Here is a 17,614-nt window from a genome sequence, read left to right as displayed (position 1 = left end):
TTTTATCGTGTGTGTTTTATTTCATGATCGTGCCTGAGAAAGACAAGCCTGTTATTTCAAGGTGGTAGGTACTACATGAAGGAAGGAAGCCGAAGGTATACACAGCTTGATAAGCAGATTCCTCCTACATATTTATTGTGGCTCCTTAACATTCCCTTTTAAAAACAACCACTTATACACACGTGATCATGGATAGACAAATGTTATATATGCTGAGTTTAAATTAAACAAGAAAAAAAAAACAATCTAAACAAAATTCTTGTTATATCTTGAGTTCGATCTCAAACAAAATGGTTAAGATTTTTCTGTTTGATGTGGTGTTGAATTTAATTGCTAGAGTTTAATTTCTCCTTTATGTGGTTTGTTCGCTTCTGAGTTTTCTCCATTTAAAATCATGGTTCACTCTTGGTTTGGATGATTTCATTTGGTTTTGGTTTATTCTAGTAAAACCATCATAATAATTAAGTAATTACATTATGATTTTGGACTAAGTAAACATAAAACTTTGACTAGTTCATGAAGTGAGTTAATGCATCTTGTTGACTATGGAGATATGCATGAAACTAACTTTTAATTCTTGGAATCTATTTATATTTCTTCATTTTTCAGATTTGGAAAAGTAGATTTTCTCGGAAACAAAGAATTCAAAAGTTGCACCGCCATCTCTTCGGATATTTTTGATTGTTCACATTCAGATTCAAACTCGATTCCGATGAAGGAAACCTCAAACAACGGTCAATATAGTCTCGAGAAGACTCTCCCGCCTCATCCTCACCTACCGAAACTCGAGCCGCCACGTGGCACTCGCGTCTCGTCAGAAGAAGCGACGCATCAGTCGTTCACCGTCGATATGATGAAACTCATCCGTCAAAGCCGTAACGCGATCTCCAAACGTATCTCGATTCTACACGAGAACGGCGCCGTTTCGAAGAAGGATCTCGACGAATCCGACGTGTCGGAGTTCGAAATCTCCGGAGTCAAGGTCCTCGTGAAGCTGAAAAGCGAAGAGGAGATCCGAGGCCGTATCACCTTCTTCTCGAGATCTAACTGCCGAGACTCCACCGCCGTCCGATCGTTTCTCCGGGAACGAGGCTTCGATTTCTCGGAGATCAACATCGACGTCTACGCGCACAGAGAGCGCGAGCTGATCGAGAGAACAGGGAGCTCTCAGGTCCCTCAGATCTTCTTCAACGAGAAACACTTCGGAGGATTGATGGCGTTGAATTGGCTGAGAAACAGCGGAGAATTCGATCGGAGGATCAAGGAGTTGCTGGCGGAGAAGTGTTGCGGCGATGCGCCGGCGCCGGTGATGTACGGTTTCGACGAGGAGGGAGAGGACGGTGGGGTGGATGAGATGATGAGTTTCGTTAGGGTTTTGAGGCAGAAGCTGCCGATTAAGGATCGGCTGATGAAGATGAAGATCGTCAAAAACTGTTTCTCCGGCGCCGAGGTGGTGGAGATATTGATTCATCACTTGGATTGCGGGAGGAAGCAGGTACGATGATTTTCAAATTCTAATCCTGTGTTACGCACGTATCGTATCTTTACGTAGACACTACCAGTTACTTTCGGTTGAGATCAACATTAGGGTCAATCCCAATTAATAATCTCAAAATATTAATATATGATTTATTTAGTTTGAGGTAAACTTGGATATTCTATTTCGGCACTAGAATTCAAACAACATGACAATATGTCACATTATGAAAACCGAATCTAATCAACATGTCAATTAATTTTTCATTGTGTGTTTTTAATCAGAAGGATTGAATTCGTTATTTTTTTTTGTTTTAACGCGAGAAAAATTATTACCACGTACGTAACCCGTGGTCATACACTGCTTGTGCATGTGAACTCGTGAAGTATATATAACATTGCGAGTTATACCATGCATTGTATTTACGAGATAATAAAATAGTCACATAAACTTTGAACACAGATAGGTAGATTACTTATTGGTATTATTAGTTACGACTTTTTTTTGCTTAAATATTAGTTGGGACTCCTTTTTTTTTGTTAAAGGGATTTCATTGTTAGTTACGACTGAAAAATATTAGTATTAAGTATTATTTTTAGACAAATGTTTAACCAGAGATGTTTATTCTAGAAAAAGTATTTGGGTTTGTCCTAATCTGATATGAATTATCCAAATCACCTAAAGACTGTTAAAATTATCTTAATAAACCATACCTACAATTACCCAGAATATTGATTCCTGATCATCTAAATAAACTAATAGAGACTGTGATAATACTACCTAAAATGTTGGTATCCTTGTATAAAACTTTGATTGTTTTACTTAAATAATAATATATTTCACGTCTGCTTAGTTATTTATGATTTTGTTTTCTCAAAGCTTGATTGTTTGATTTCTTATGCAGGCCGTCGAAATTGGCAAGAAACTAGCCAAGAAACACTTTATCCACCATGTCTTTGGGTACATATAAATGAATTTGCTTCATTTTCTCATTTGAAAAGGATTTCACATTAATATTATTCTGCTTCATTTATTGAACTTTTCTTTGTTTTTTTTTTAAAAATCTAGAGAAAATGACTTTGAAGACGGAACCCATTACTACCGTCTCCTTGAGCACGAGCCATTTATTTCAAACTGTTACAATTTTAGAGGCTCTACAAATGACATGGAGCCCCAAGATGCAGTCATGGTTGGTCAGAAGCTATTCAAAATCATGACTGCTATTCTCGAGTCTTATTCGTCTGATGACCATTCTCGTGTTGATTACATGAGAATCAGTCAAAGTGAAGAATTTCGAAGGTACATAACTTTATTTTGTTATTTCTTTCTTTTTTTAACACTTAAAAAATAACATTTTTATTTTATTTTGTTATTTCAAATTTCATTTTTTTTTCTATCAAAATAGTTTCTCGCTTTTCCAGGAATAAATTATAGTTCGTTTTGCTATGTTTGATTTTTTGGTCTTTCGGATAAAAAAACAAAGCTAACATCTTAATGTATTGAAAAGTGTGGTTCGATTATGTATACAATATAGTTTGTATTTAACTGACTCTATGTCGGTTAATGCGGTTCTAAATGGATGAAGGTACTTGAATTTGGCTCAAGATCTTCAACGGTTGAATCTTCTTGAACTCTCAACAAACGAGAAATTAGCATTTTTCTTGAATTTGTACAACGCAATGGTGATTCATGCTTTGATCAGAATTGGACGTTCCGATGGAATGATTGCAAGAAGATCCTTCTTCACGGACTTTCAGTACGTCGTAGGAGGCTACTCTTATTCCCTTAACTCCATAAGAAACAACATCATTCGAGGCGGTCATAGACAGTCTTATGCATTTATCAAACCGTTTATGAGAGGTGGTAACACACATCATAAGGTAATGGTGGTCCATGCTTCGAGTTGTATATGTGATTGTATATATATATTAGTTTGTTTTCGGCTTGATATTATCTCGTCTTTATATAATGGCAGCTTGGTCATTCAAAATTTAATCCACTAGTACATTTTGGGCTTTGTGATGGGACCAAATCAAGTCCAGTGGTGAGGTTTTTTACACCGCAAGGAGTTGAAGCTGAGCTCAAACAAGCAGCTAGAGAATTTTTCCGAAACGGTGGAATTGACGTTGTCTTGGACAAGAGAGTCGTTCATCTATCAAGAATCATCAAGTGGTAACTAATTGTCAACACAATATTTTAAAATGATTGTGTATTTAATATGCTTTGTTGTGGTAAATGTATAGGTATAAGGAGGATTTCAGCGAAGGGAAGAACTTGTTGAAGTGGATAATGAGTTATGTAGATGCAAACAAAGCAGGTCTTTTAACCCATCTTCTCGGTGAAGATGGAGGAGGTTCTGTTCACATCGTCTACCAAGACTATGATTGGTCTATCAACAGTTGACTCTGTTCATGAATGGTTCACTAGCAATGTACTATTTGAATATTATGTACAAATCAGTTTAGTTTATTAGACTTTGACCATTATTAGACTTTGACGATCCAACACTATATAGATGATACATTGATGCTACAACAATCACAGGGAATTCTATATCTACAAGAAAAAACCATTCAGATGTATCATCACCAATGGAATACTCGGTAACTTTTTTATGTGGTTGGAGTAGATTAGAAGCAGCTTATTTTTCTGAACCAGAAAATGGGTAGATGCCTTCCTCTTGCCCTTCTTCTTTTCTTGTTTTTGCTCACCTTTTACTATCTTTAGTAATAAAAGCCTTCCCTTAAAGCTAGTTCGAGAACTGATGAGGATGTTATAATCAGTTTTAAAAGAAACAAATTAAAATAAAATAGTGTGCTTCTAATTATTATTTCTCTTCACCGGCGTGGTTTTACTCAAATTTTATAAATAAACGGTGAATAGGGATGTAGATGCAATCTCTATATATTAATTGAAGATCTTAAAAAAAATTAAAACCTTAATTCTGTATTAATTAAAAAACAAACTCATCCTATGTGGTACTTCTAAATGCCTTCTAAATCCTATTTCTAAGAATTTTAGAACACCTAATATAAACCATCGTTTAATATAACGTTGTCACATATTTCCATAACTATATATCATATCAAAAATCTTTTTTTTTTGTCATACCCGTATTAAGACCAACGAGTGCCTTATATATCAGTTCTTTGTGTATTATGAGTAAGATTCTTGCATGTTAAACGTTTCTTCCAAAAGCTGAACCTACATCAAAGATAAATGAAAAACAAATCACATGATTATTAAACAAATCAAAGAAGACTGTTGCGAATGTGACTCTTTTTGGATAAAAATATACATTATGTACAATCAGTCTAAATCCATTAAAAACCGAGTAGCAAACAAAAAAAAAAATCGTACAAACTGTTCATTATTATTAGGTTCATCACATATAAGTTGAGTAAAGTGGAATCTTTACATTAGTTGAATTTTTGTTATTCTATGTTGAAGACAACAGTATAATTGGAACTCTATAAAATACACTCGAGTGGACATTCAATCTCCTATACAGTATACCATATAGTAAGAATGAGTATGTATTTAACTAATCAAAAAATCCTTTTATATTGTATACAAAAAATATTTCAAAACCATATCAGTATAAAACATAATTAATATACGGTTTGTCTGTTATTAATGTTTGTTAAGTCATTTTAATTCAAACTGAACCAAACCATAATCAATCAAATACTTTTAGTGGTTTCGGTTAGAATGCATAATTTTTTTTATGTCAGTGATATTATATACACACAATATATAATAATAGAATTTTGGTAAGTATAATTTATATTTTTCGCTATTAAAAGAAACAAATAAATACAGAATATTTATGTATATATCTAACTAGAAAGTCACCAAACGATCGTATATATCAAATATTTATGCTTGGTACACAATTCTTCATTAGGGAAATATGGAAATTTATATTGAAGACTAAATATGACTTCAGAACTAACGAATGAATTGCCTAAATTTTTTTGGTAGTTAAGGAAAACGCTAATAATGTGCTTTCGTGCTAGTTAATGATAATGAATGTATCACGTAAACCTAACTATCATTCTTATATAAACTAGACATTAGTATTCGGGTCCCAATCGGGTTTCGATTTTGTCCAATCAAGTTTTGATTTTTTGGGTTTATCAAAATTAGCCCAATTCGGGTTAAATAGAAGTTTGGTTTGAGACCGGTTCGGGTTCTATCGAATTCGTGCCGAAGTTTAACCGCTATATATTTATAAAATTGTATTTTGAGCAAGTGTAACTTATTTACTAAATGAAAGCAATATATTTATTTACGAGACACAAGTTCAAACTAAGAAGATTCTTAAATCCTAATAAAGTATAGTATTAACGTGTATAAGTTTCAATTGAATGGCTAACTTTTTCCAAATTAATTTTATTTTTAGATTAGTTATTAACGTCAACACTAACAATACCAAAGCCATGTACCAAGAAATCTCAATCCCCTATATATTAATAGATAAACATTTAAAAAATTATAATTTGTGCTAATTAAAAAAATGTACTGCTGAATTGTCACATAATTGGAATGAAATTTTGCTTACGTGGTGACTTTAGAATCAATTGAGAATTTTGTTGGTCCAAAATTAAATTGCTACAGAATATTATATTATATAGTATGTTCATTATGGACCAGTCATTTATCAAATTGAAATTTATTATCTATTCTTTCTTTAAATAAAACTCACGGAATTACCTAATGTGATTAAAATATATATGACAATTAATGATTTTAAATAATAAAGGTTTGATAACAATCTGTATATTTTTTTATCATTTTTGTTTATTTCTTTATTATTAAAATAAATAACACAATTACATTAATCAAATAAAAAATCTAGATATTTTTGTATATGTTGTATTTTGAATTTTCAAAACAAGTATAGATTACTAAAACTGTTAAAAGTCTCACATAAACTTTTGTGATCAAGATTTGAATTTTTTTTCTATATTAAGATATAATGATTATAAGACCAAATGAATAAATAATTTTATTTTAATAGGTTTTTATGTTAATATATATATATTTCATATCATTTAAATTAAACTATACATCATATGAAAATACATACTTATAGTTTGATATTTGCGTTAAACATATATTGAAAAGTTAATATTTTAATTTTGAAATCTTCATTGTTTTTTTTTAAATGATTATAAATTATTGAAAGTACTAATCATCCCACATTAAAAAAAATCGTTGATTTAAAATTTTGTTACACAAATATGCAAATAATCATAAAATCATATAAGTAGAAATCTCATTTAATAAATATCCATATTAAAAGTATAATATATATATCTATGTTAATTTAAATTTAATTATATATCATATACGATAGATAAAATTGATTGTTTTGATTTATTTACCCTAAAATAATTGCGAATAAACAAAAATGTTCATTTGATTTATATGTACACGCTAATTTATTACATAATAGTAACTGATTTCTTAGTTATTTAGTATATATAATTATTATTTTATTATTTCATAATACACAGAAAACATAAAATAAGTAATAAATATAAAATATTTATTCTGCAAAAAGTGCGGATCTTAACCTAAGTCTTTATCTCTGTAATAATTTTAAATCTTAATCATTTTCTAAATCTCAGACCTAAACAAACAAAAAAGATGAAAATAAACTCCAAAATCAACATTTATATTGAGCAATAACCAAAATAAAAAAAGACACAAAAAGAAAAAAATATTGAAGATACATAGGATTGACACGTGAACGCAAACTTCTCACGACCATAATTAACTTCTAAATTTCTAAATCATGATATAAAACTGAGTTGACATAGTTTCATTGTAACCAAATAGTAGACCTGAAATTCTTCGGCCTAAACGTTAAGAAAATTCTTATACGATAAATGATTTTCTGACCTAAAATATTTTTTTTAAATGGGATCAGATCATCTGTAAATAAATTATGTAATTAACAAAAAGTTAAAAAAAAAATTAAGAGCCAAAATATTAATTCGGTCAAGAATATAAATTTATTTTTCCATACAATATTTTCTAAATAATTTTCATATAAATTTATCCTGCGTAAAGCGCGTTTCTTATTCAAGTTAGTAAATATTAATCAGACAATTAGATTCTAACTGTCACAAATGTTGATGAACCACATGTTTGAGTGTTACCACTAGATGATTCTCGTGTTACCACTTAATATTTAAATGTTAAATTGTTTATAAGTGACAATCAGACAAAACAAGAATTGTAGCTCACATGTTTCGACAACTATGGACTTGATTCTAATCGTGTGCTTCACGTGATAAACATTTTCCTGTGTACTTTCCATGTGTTCTATAAAATAATTAACATTTTAATATTAGCCATTTTCATCTACCATTTTGGTTGAAAACTAAGGATTTGACTGTTACCAATAAATTACTTGATGTTATTATGCTCAATTTATTAATGAATAAAATTACAACATGCTGTAATTTTCTCTCTCCAAAGCTTTAGTATTGTTATCTTTATTTTTTTATTTTTATTATAATTATATTATCCCATATTTGTTCAATGTAATAGTATATATATCTATGTATTAAACAATTATTTTAAATAAATTTTGTTATTAATATTGTGATGTTAGTTATAGAAAATCTTAGATATATTGTTCCTCAAGTTTTACTTAGTCTTTAAGTTATACTTAGCCTCTAAGTAATTGTATTCTTATATATATGATTCATTATTCATGAAATAAGACACATTAATTCGTTCTTTTTCTCTTCTTATTTATAACAAATTTAATGTTAGTGTTTTCTTAGTTGTTTTAAACTTATAAGTGATTCTCTTCCTAACTGAAAAGAGAAGTCTCTAGTTATATAATAAGATTTGATTTTTTAGGGTTGAAGAAGAAACAAAAAAAATATACGAGAACATGGCTAAGCAAGAGGATGAGGAGAAAGCGTTGGTGATATGGAGCATCATCAACTGTCCGATACCCGATGGTCATGATCCTTGTCTTGTGGTTCCGAGAATACAACGGCGCTGGAAAAGTCAAGACGCGACCGCCCCTATGGTCCTCTCTCCATCATTGCCATCAGCAACAACCTAACAGAGATCCCTGGTGAAGACGTCATGAGGAAGCTTTCTTCCGCTGGAATCTCTCTTAAACATGCTCACAGTTAATCTTCTTTCTTCTCTCTCTCTTTCTTTTACTTTTAAGATTTTTTTTTGAGATTAGGGTTTGGATTCACAGCATTGCTTTCATTTTCTGAAGCAGGAGTTCAAACGGATATGTATCAGTGGGCCCGTAGGAATCCTCCTCTTGCTACTATAATGGTCATATCCGGTCATGGTGAACTGGAAAGTTTAGCTTCTACATTTTCTGGTCTTAAAAATAAAGGATACAGAATTCTTCTCACATATCATCAGCGAGACCCAGTTTTAGCCTCTCTGCCTAAACACTGTTTCTGGGAAACTTTACTGTCAGGTGTTCTCTCTCTCAACAACCACCAATTTTTTTTTTTTTTTTATTTGTCTTTAATAACCACACCAAAATTGTTTCTGAATTACTTTAAAACTTTTTTTTTTGCAGATGCCGATAATAATCTGGAGACAACAACAAGACTTGTTTTTCCTTACAGGTTGGACCATGGAACGGGTGAATTTCCCTGGTCTTGCTCAGTATGCCATTATGATGCCCCAAGCTTTGAAGATTTCACCAAGCATCTCAAGTGTGAAACACATGCATATTTTGTAAGCACATCTCTCTCTCTCTTTGCTGCTTTTATCAAATACATTTTTCATTGTCTTTATATTTTACCACTCTGGTTGTCAAGCAGGAGTGGGACAGGTATGCTAGTAAGAACAACGTGGATCGTACTAACCCTGCTAACTTGCAGCTTGGTCGCTCACCGGTATATATGTTTAGAACAGCTATATCTCATCTAGTCAGAACAAGTTGCTTTTTTTTTATGCCTCTAAGACTGGTTTCTTTGCAGGAGTGGGACTTGCTGGCTAAAGAAAGTATGTTGTATCGTTCTGCAATTCTAAAGCTGCGCGGCCCTTTTGCTCCTCCAAAGAGGAAATCAAAGATGTGGGTTGATGCTACAACATTTAAGTAACCATTCAAATTCTGAAGAAGAAGAAGAAGCTGGAGAATAGGAGAAGAGGGCCCATAGGGAGCCATTTCATATGGTTATCTATCTTATTAAAAATTTCAAAAAAAAATCTACCTTATTAAATCTTTATGTAATAAAAAAAGATATATATATAGGTCTTATATATGCATGGTACGTTAAATTAAAAGAACTTTACAATAGCCAGATGCAGAGAAATAAATCAAACTTTTTCTTTAAAATGGAGAGAAATATCTCAAGTTCTTTGTGATATACACTAAATACAAGCTGACTTGTAGACGCAGAGAGGCAGAGAGCAATACATTTATCTGCCGGAAGTAAATAAAAAAATTATAAAAACAGAACAGCCTAGCTAGTATTAGGGAGATATTCTTACCTAACTAGATGTTGTTCTTGATACAACTTAGAACCACTCTCATTTAATTAGAAACAATTATAACCGTAGTACTCTCATGAGGAGGAGTCAATCCAAGGCAAGCTGGAGAAGAAGGGAGGATGGCCCATGGGGTGTTACCATTTCATATGGTTAACTGTTTGGAAATGTTTTTGTAATAAAGTACTTTATTCTCGGTACTGTGTTATTATTAATTATGTTAAAGCATCGTAATTCAGTATTGAAAACCCACACACATCTCCAAAGTAAAACCATTCGCCTTATGTTAGGCATTACGAAAGTATCTCTACTGCTACTAATACTGATTAGTCTCTCACAAAGAATATTTAGATATTATTATATCAATATTTAAAGAGATAGGTGTATCAATTAGAAACTGGCATGCATATAGTTAGTCTCTTATGAAATATATATATCGCATAGGGGTCTGAACTTTTCCATGAAGAAATTGAAACTATGTAAGAAGATGAGTTTCTTGACACTGTGAAATGCAACCTAATGCATGTTTTCATCGGCAGATACACCATCCCTGCAATCTACATACACGGTCCAGTTCGTAATAGAATCAGCATCACAACAAACTTCCAATATCCATCTTCCAAGTCAAAGATCTGAACAAGTACATCTTCATGAGGAGCATCATCATCGTCGTCATCATCATTCAGTTCATTTCACAATGTACACAATTTTGTTCAAATCACTTTAGCTCTTTAGACTTTGACGATCAAATATGATATTAGATGATACATTGATACTACAACAATCACAATATATTTCAATGCAGCAGTTGTACACACAATTTCATAAATTATTCGGATAACGTACTATATATCAATTATCATCGGTCATCACCTATGGAATAATTTGCCACTTTTTATATGGTTGAAGTAAAAGCAGCTTCTTTTCTGAATTAAAAAAATGTCTAGAGGCTTCTTATATCTTATCATATCAACATCCTCTAGCTTTTCTTGCATTTGCTCACCTTTTACCATCTTTGGTATTAAAGTTTCCCTTTGAGCTAGGTCGAGAATTGAGGCTGTTAACTACATAATCAATTTTTTAAACAATTAAAATAAACAGTGTGATTCTAATTATTATTTTTACTCAAGTTTTATAAATAAGCCGTGAAGAGGGTTTTAGATACAACTAGTAAATATTAATCGAATAATTAGATTGAGAAACAAGAATTGAGCTCACATGTTTCCACTAGGACTTCATGTTTAACCGTCACAAATAGAGTTACGAAACTATCTAACTTGAAACACGATCCTCATGTGTACTTTCTAAGTGTTCCATAACTATATTCCCCTACCACTTCAATTTATTAAACAAAATAATCTAAATTATAAAAAAAATACATTACTAATTTACTATCATAATCATTTATTCATGCCTTTTTTATTATAAAACATAATCTCAAGTTTAGATTATACATCTAATCGGTCAGATAATTCATGTAACCGATTGTGTTAGCCATCTAATTAACGATCGTGATTGCATAATCACCTAGACAAAACTAGTACCGTGATAGAAAGAAAGAACATAAATATATTTTATACTGCATACTACTTAGATTTCATATCTAATTTGATATCAAAGCATTGTAAGTGACTCACGTTACATATCCATTTAACAAAAATGATATATATTTTTGTTAAGAGTTATGAATCAAGTATCGTGTGAATGGAATGAATTTATCAGGGTGAGTTCTAATTAAATTATGTGACGTTTCCATAAAAATAAATATATTATGATCAAACAATATTTATTTTGATTAAACAATATATTAGCTTACGAAAAGCTAACGTTTCTTTTCGATCTCTTCAAATTAAACGTGAACTTTCTTTCTTTCCTTCTTTCTTTCTTTCTTTCTTTCTTTTTTCTTCTTTATGTTGAGTGGCCTCTAAAATAAAAGTGAAAAAACGGATGAAGATAAAGATAGCCACAATAAAAGGAAAATCATACGCAAACAAACAATTACAAACCACTAAAACATAATAGCATTGCAACTTTTCTATTCCTTTTTACTAACATAACCTTCCTTTGAGCAAATAAACAAAAAAAAAAGTATATATGTCTATCTTATTGCACGTTACTTATTGCACGTTAGAACATGATTAATGAGGGTGTTTACAGGGGGGTGCTTAGCAAATAATTAATATAATAGTTGGTGGGATCCACACAAAACTAAGAACATGTGCTTATTCTGGTTAATTAAGCACCGGTGCTAGCACTGTTTCGCGGACCCCACTGATACGTGGCAGGTCGCGATTGGTTCGTTTTAAATTTTTTTTTTTTTTTTTTTTTAAATCAGAAGAAAAACCAGAAAAAAAGAAAAAAAAAATTAAGTCCTAGGGTTAATGGTGGTCTTACAGTCTCAACCATGTATGCCACGAGTCAGTTGCGTGCTACGACGTATCATTCTTTACATGCAATATATAAAGCATCGCAAATGAAACAGAGCTTGCTCACATCATTATTGAATTAGATACAAAAAAAACTCGAGACCAATGGCGGAGGATCAAGCAACGGCGGTGATGGAACCATCGGCGGTGGAGAAGCAGCCGGAGACGGCAGGAGCTGAAGCACCGACAGTGACAATAACAAAAAGGATGATGGTTGCTATCGACGAGAGTGATTCGAGCTTCTATGCTCTGCAATGGGTCATTGACCATTTCTCTAACCTTTTAATGACCACTGAGGCGGCTGAAGCGGAAGGTGGCTTGCTCACGGTGGTTCATGTGCAGTCTCCGTCCCATCACTTTGCAGCTTTTCCGGCTGGACCCGGCGGCGCAACAGGTCCGGTTCATTGATCTCTATCATCTAACAATTAAAAATTGCTCCACCAACATTAAATTAATTAAGTTATGCTGATATAAGTATATACCTACACGTAAATGAATAACCTATTCGATTTTAGTTTCTTACGTTAGTCGAAAAATTGAATAAAATAATTTCGTATAGAGAAAAACAACATTATTTCACATTTTATTTTTATGTTATGATGAACAACTTGGTTCTGTGAACGGATGTAAAAGCAGCAGTCTACGCATCTTCGTCGATGATAGAGTCAGTGAAAAAAGCACAACAGGAGGCCTCTGCAGCCCTTCTCTCGCGTGCACTCCAAATGTGCCGAGCCAAGCAGGTTACACACATCACTTTTCATACATATAATTCTATTAATATGCTTGTAGCTTATAATACTGAAGCCTATAACCATAACTTGGTATCTGACTGTTATAACTATGGTAGAGATTCAAACGGGTTTCTATGTTATCCTATCCATATGGATATGTGAAACATCATGAGTATAGCTAAAGGATTATTTCACATACAAAACTTGTGTCATGTAATTCAGATACGTACTGAAACTCTGGTACTTGAAGGCGAGGCAAAGGACATGATTTGCCAGGCGGTGGAGCAAATGCACGTTGATCTTCTCGTTGTGGGTAGTCGTGGCCTTGGCAAGATCAAAAGGTACGATACCTACATTTTTTTTTCTTTTTTTTTTCACTTTATTTCAGAACCGCTAACAAAATTTGTAACCCCTGTTTCAATTTGTTTGCTTTTATGCGTTTTGGAAGAGCGTTTATTGGGAGCGTTAGCGATTACTGTGCTCATCACGCCAACTGTCCCATCCTTATTGTGAAGCCACCAAAGGAGATAACTACTTAAGTAACAAGTTCTACATGTTTGGTATGATCATATCTTTGTGAGTTGTGTGCAAGTACGTGTGCGCTTAATAATGTTTAACATGAATGGATGTGAAATGTGATATCATGATTAAGTGAATGTGTCGAAGAGTGATGTCAGTTACATGAATCGGGTCATATAAATGCAGCTATGTAACTAGTAATATGTTCGGTGTTCACCTGTTATTGTATTATTCCTTGTAATCATATTGAAGAAGCTTTGTGATTACCAGAGTATCGTTCCCTTCCTTGTAATCATATGGATATCAATAAAATGTATCTATTCAAAGTAGAGTCCAGACAAAGTAAAATCAAAGAACAAAACATCTGAACTGAAACGCGGTTCCAATCTAGTTCAAAACAGAGCATAAAATTGATTTGATAAAATTATAACCCTCAGGGCAAAAGGAAACCTCCTTAACGATTAGCCTTGGCGACTCTCTCAATCTCATCCTTCTTTTTGATGGCATAGCTGCAAGAGTTTTCGATATGATTATTAGAGATTGACTGATAACACACACAAGAAGGCAATTTTAAAGAGGTGTGTTTACCTGTTGGAGGAGCCCTTGGCTGCGTTGATCAATTCATCAGCAAGGCACTCAGCAATAGTCTTGATGTTTCTGAACGCAGCCTCACGAGCACCGGTTGTAAGCAAGAAGATAGCCTGGTTAACACGTCTTAGAGGCGAGATATCAACCGCTTGTCTCCTAACAACACCAGCAGACCCAATTCTTGTAGCATCTTCACGAGGACCACTGCCTCAAGCAACAAAACAAAACAACCATGAGGAAAGAAACAAACACGTTAAGCTTTGTAATCAATCACAAAAGACTTTGGTACCTGTTGACAATGGCATCAATGATGACTTGAATCGGGTTGGCGTCAGTCAAGAGGTGGATGATTTCCATGGCGTGCTTGATGATCCTCGCCGCCATCAGCTTCTTTCCGTTGTTTCTCCCGTGCATCATGAGAGAGTTCGTGAGCCTCTCGACGATGGGGCACTGAGCCTTCCTGAATCTCTTCACAGAGTATCTTCCAGCTGTGTGGGGGACGAAGGTAGCGTGTTTAGCTGCCTGTACTCCAATGTAGTCAACAAGACTTATATCTGTGACCTACAACATATTAAGAATCACAAAACAATTGTCACTTACAACACTTCAAATGAGAAGAATCTCTTCATCCAAACAAAAGCTATACCACTAAAACTGTTATGAACCTGCTGAAACTGTTGATGCTAATGTGATTAGTTTGATATGATCAACACCTAAGCTAATGTGATTGTGATATCGCAAAAACCTAAAGAGAGAGAGAGAGAGAGAGTTGCATTATACTACAAAGGCCAGATTCCAACGCAAGTCTGATACATCAGCAAGGACTAAATCTCTCACGGAGGCGAGCAATCAAGGAGGCGAGTGAATCGGAAGTTACCGAAACGTCGTCGTAGATCCAGCGGTTGAAGAGCTTGACCTCGTTGGTAAGCTGCTGCTGAATCTCAGCGTCGATTTCGACGGCGGCGGCCATAGCTGTGAGAGAAACAGAGTGTGAGGCGAATCCACGTATAAGAGAGAGAGAGAGAGAGAAGTTGGTAAAAGAGGATCACCTGAGATCGTTAAGCGTCGCGCGGGAGAGAGAGAGAGAGAGAGCCGGCGGAGAGTGAGAGAACAAAAAATCTCTAGCAGCGGTTTATATATAGCTGGAAATTAGGGTTTTGTTTAACCAGAGTAATGGACCGGTTTAGTTAATGTCTTCCACGGTTTGTTTCTGGTTAGCTGGTTAACTTGCAGGACTATTCTTTTAAAATAATGGTAACTTAAATTTGGGTGAAATTTCTAAAGATAACTATTTTTAAGTTTTCGTCAAAAAATAGTAAATATGACCGATATATTAACTAAACTTAGAGTTAGGGTGGAATTTTGAGGATAAAATTTTAAATTTAAAGAAAAAAATTTCAAAGTAAAAATAAGTTATTTTAGTTATTTTTCTTATTGAAATTTATTTTATGACAAAAATTAAAAAAAAATATTCGAGAGAATTGCCCTAATCTTTTTTTGTTAGAACTGTATTAAATATATATTTTTTAATTAAATTCATGAAAAATTTGTAGAATAGATTAAGGTTTCTCAGGGGAAGATAGATCTGCCCTAGAAACCGAGGGTATATCTGTGACCCCCTCTGACGTTTAATTACATAATGACTGGCAACACATGCGAGAAAGAAGACACTATATATTGAAGAAGACGATGGCTAATCAGCTGGCTTCCTGAAGAGGTTCTAGGCAGCATCTTGTCCTTGCTTCCGACAAAACAAGCCGCATCAACATCTGTACTTGCTAAAAAGTGGAGGCATGTGTTTAGATTAGTTCATAATCTTGATTTCAATGATTATGATCATGTGCTGCCACCGGAAGAGGGTGGAAGAAGAAAGTGGGATTTGATCTGGGAGAGCTTCATGAAATTTGTGGATGCTTTCCAATGCGCTTCTCTAAAATGTCACTTTCGCGAGGAAAGCGAAATGGCTCATGTGAATGGCTGGATATGTGATGCCGTAGAGCGCGGTGTTTTGGAGATGAGCCTATATTTATGAACCACTTGTGAAGTCTTTCTGCCTTGTGCGCTCTTCACGAGCAAGACGCTGGTTAAGCTGACACTGGGGATCACATACTGATCTTGGGAACATTCCTCCAGATGTGTCTCTTCCAGCGCTCAAGAGTCTCTTCATCAACACCATCTTTTTCACTTATGGAGATCTGTGTAATGTGCTTCTTCCTGGCTGCCCAGTACTCGAAGAGCTGTCTGTCTGTACGTCACGTGAATTGTGAAAGAATCCCGTTCTGCATATCCAGTAGGAGCATCAAGAAACTATCAGTTTACTACAACTTTGAGCTTGAGACTGTGATTACAGATATGCCCGGCATGTCGTTTGACGCACCGAATCTTGTCTCCCTCGACTACTCAGATTATGCATTAGAATTTAGAAGAGTACCCACAAGTGGACTTGGAGTCCCTAGTCGAAGCTAGGCTGAATATTCAATATTCTAAATTAATCAAGAGGCCTGATATGTCTGGTCTCATTAATGGGATAAGCAACGTCCACACCCTGATTCTTACGCCTGCTTCTGCTGATGTGATTTCTCGATGTGTTAAACACGGACTATCTCTACCGGTGTTCAAGAATCTGGTTGGCTTATCTTTTCGGGGTGACAACAAACGATGCTGGAAACTGCTGCCTTACCTTATCAAACACTCTCCAAAGCTCTGTACTCTAATCATCCATGGTCTGGATGATTTCACTTGCGATGGTACCATGCATCTTGTCAAAGTGAAGGTGTTGCATGTTCTTGGCGGTGGAGGAAGTACTGCTAGAGAGTTGGAACATTTGATGAGTATTCTTGGGGGCGTTATGGTTGATGATGGTAAAATATTGCAAACTCATGACACTAGCTCGTTGGAGCTGCATCATCCAAGTGCAAGACCGATTTTGTTTCTTACTTATATCTAAGTCCTCTTGTTAATCTTTTAGTTGAGTCTTTATAGTGCAAGACCGAAGTTTATATTGATCGTGTTTGATGATGCATGATTTTTGTGTGTTTCCAAAATTATTATTATTTTTTTAATCGTGAAAAAAGGGACTAAGGTTTCTCAATATATTTTATTTTAATTTTGATTTAAGGTTTCTCAAACTAAACAAGCGCTTGTGTTTGCATTGGTATTTGGTATAATCATTCACTATTGCAAGATATCAAAATTCGAAAGGACACATACAGTATATATATCCACGTAGTATGTACATGAACATAATGATTTTGACTCAAGCTACAAACAAGCAGAAAGATATTTCCACTGTGATTGATTAGCTTCCTGCAAGAATTAAGAAAGTTTAGTATATAGTCCATTGTATACACACTCCATTGATCATTCACCTCATCATCGTC

General features: G+C 34.0%; 4 protein-coding genes and 1 pseudogene across 6 annotated transcripts; 4 read left to right on the top strand and 1 right to left on the bottom strand.

The window, feature by feature from the left end:
• The first annotated feature begins 47 nt into the window (after window positions 1–47).
• Window positions 48–4,008, top strand: LOC106298101. Its single transcript, XM_013734194.1, has 7 exons — window positions 48–95; window positions 610–1,495; window positions 2,382–2,437; window positions 2,546–2,776; window positions 3,063–3,357; window positions 3,453–3,649; window positions 3,721–4,008. Exons 1-7 carry the CDS (start codon window positions 76–78, stop codon window positions 3,878–3,880), a joined length of 1,845 nt encoding a protein of 614 aa, XP_013589648.1. The 5' UTR covers window positions 48–75; the 3' UTR covers window positions 3,881–4,008.
• A 4,233-nt stretch (window positions 4,009–8,241) lies between these two features.
• On the top strand, window positions 8,242–9,632 carry LOC106299062. Of its 2 annotated transcripts, none has more exons than XM_013735200.1 (5): window positions 8,242–8,639; window positions 8,739–8,948; window positions 9,054–9,214; window positions 9,301–9,375; window positions 9,460–9,632. In XM_013735200.1, exons 1-5 carry the CDS (start codon window positions 8,594–8,596, stop codon window positions 9,580–9,582), a joined length of 615 nt encoding a protein of 204 aa, XP_013590654.1. In that variant the 5' UTR covers window positions 8,242–8,593; the 3' UTR covers window positions 9,583–9,632. The 2 variants fall into 2 exon arrangements, with proteins under 2 accessions (XP_013590654.1, XP_013590649.1); XM_013735195.1 differs by having other exon boundaries at window positions 8,736–8,948.
• A 2,804-nt stretch (window positions 9,633–12,436) lies between these two features.
• LOC106318320 (universal stress protein YxiE) lies at window positions 12,437–13,912 on the top strand. Of its 2 annotated transcripts, none has more exons than XM_013756258.1 (4): window positions 12,437–12,790; window positions 13,036–13,136; window positions 13,350–13,468; window positions 13,576–13,912. In XM_013756258.1, exons 1-4 carry the CDS (start codon window positions 12,502–12,504, stop codon window positions 13,664–13,666), a joined length of 600 nt encoding a protein of 199 aa, XP_013611712.1. In that variant the 5' UTR covers window positions 12,437–12,501; the 3' UTR covers window positions 13,667–13,912. The 2 variants fall into 2 exon arrangements, with proteins under 2 accessions (XP_013611712.1, XP_013611705.1); XM_013756251.1 differs by having other exon boundaries at window positions 12,449–12,790; window positions 13,033–13,136.
• A 31-nt stretch (window positions 13,913–13,943) lies between these two features.
• Window positions 13,944–15,350, bottom strand: LOC106318314 (40S ribosomal protein S5-1). Its single transcript, XM_013756238.1, has 5 exons — window positions 15,284–15,350; window positions 15,112–15,206; window positions 14,524–14,795; window positions 14,235–14,438; window positions 13,944–14,155 (listed from the first exon to the last, which is right to left on the bottom strand). The coding sequence occupies exons 2-5, from the start codon at window positions 15,202–15,204 to the stop codon at window positions 14,101–14,103; spliced, it is 624 nt and encodes a 207-aa protein (XP_013611692.1). The 5' UTR covers window positions 15,205–15,206; window positions 15,284–15,350; the 3' UTR covers window positions 13,944–14,100.
• Window positions 15,351–16,194: 844 nt separating this feature from the next.
• Window positions 16,195–17,181, top strand: LOC106340167 (annotated as a pseudogene).
• Window positions 17,182–17,614: the final 433 nt, after the last annotated feature.

This window comes from Brassica oleracea, chromosome C1 (genome assembly GCF_000695525.1).
Source record: "Brassica oleracea var. oleracea cultivar TO1000 chromosome C1, BOL, whole genome shotgun sequence".
Taxonomy (NCBI): domain Eukaryota; kingdom Viridiplantae; phylum Streptophyta; class Magnoliopsida; order Brassicales; family Brassicaceae; genus Brassica; species Brassica oleracea.
Note: the sequence above shows the minus strand (reverse complement) of the source record. Positions and strands in the feature narration are given on the sequence as shown.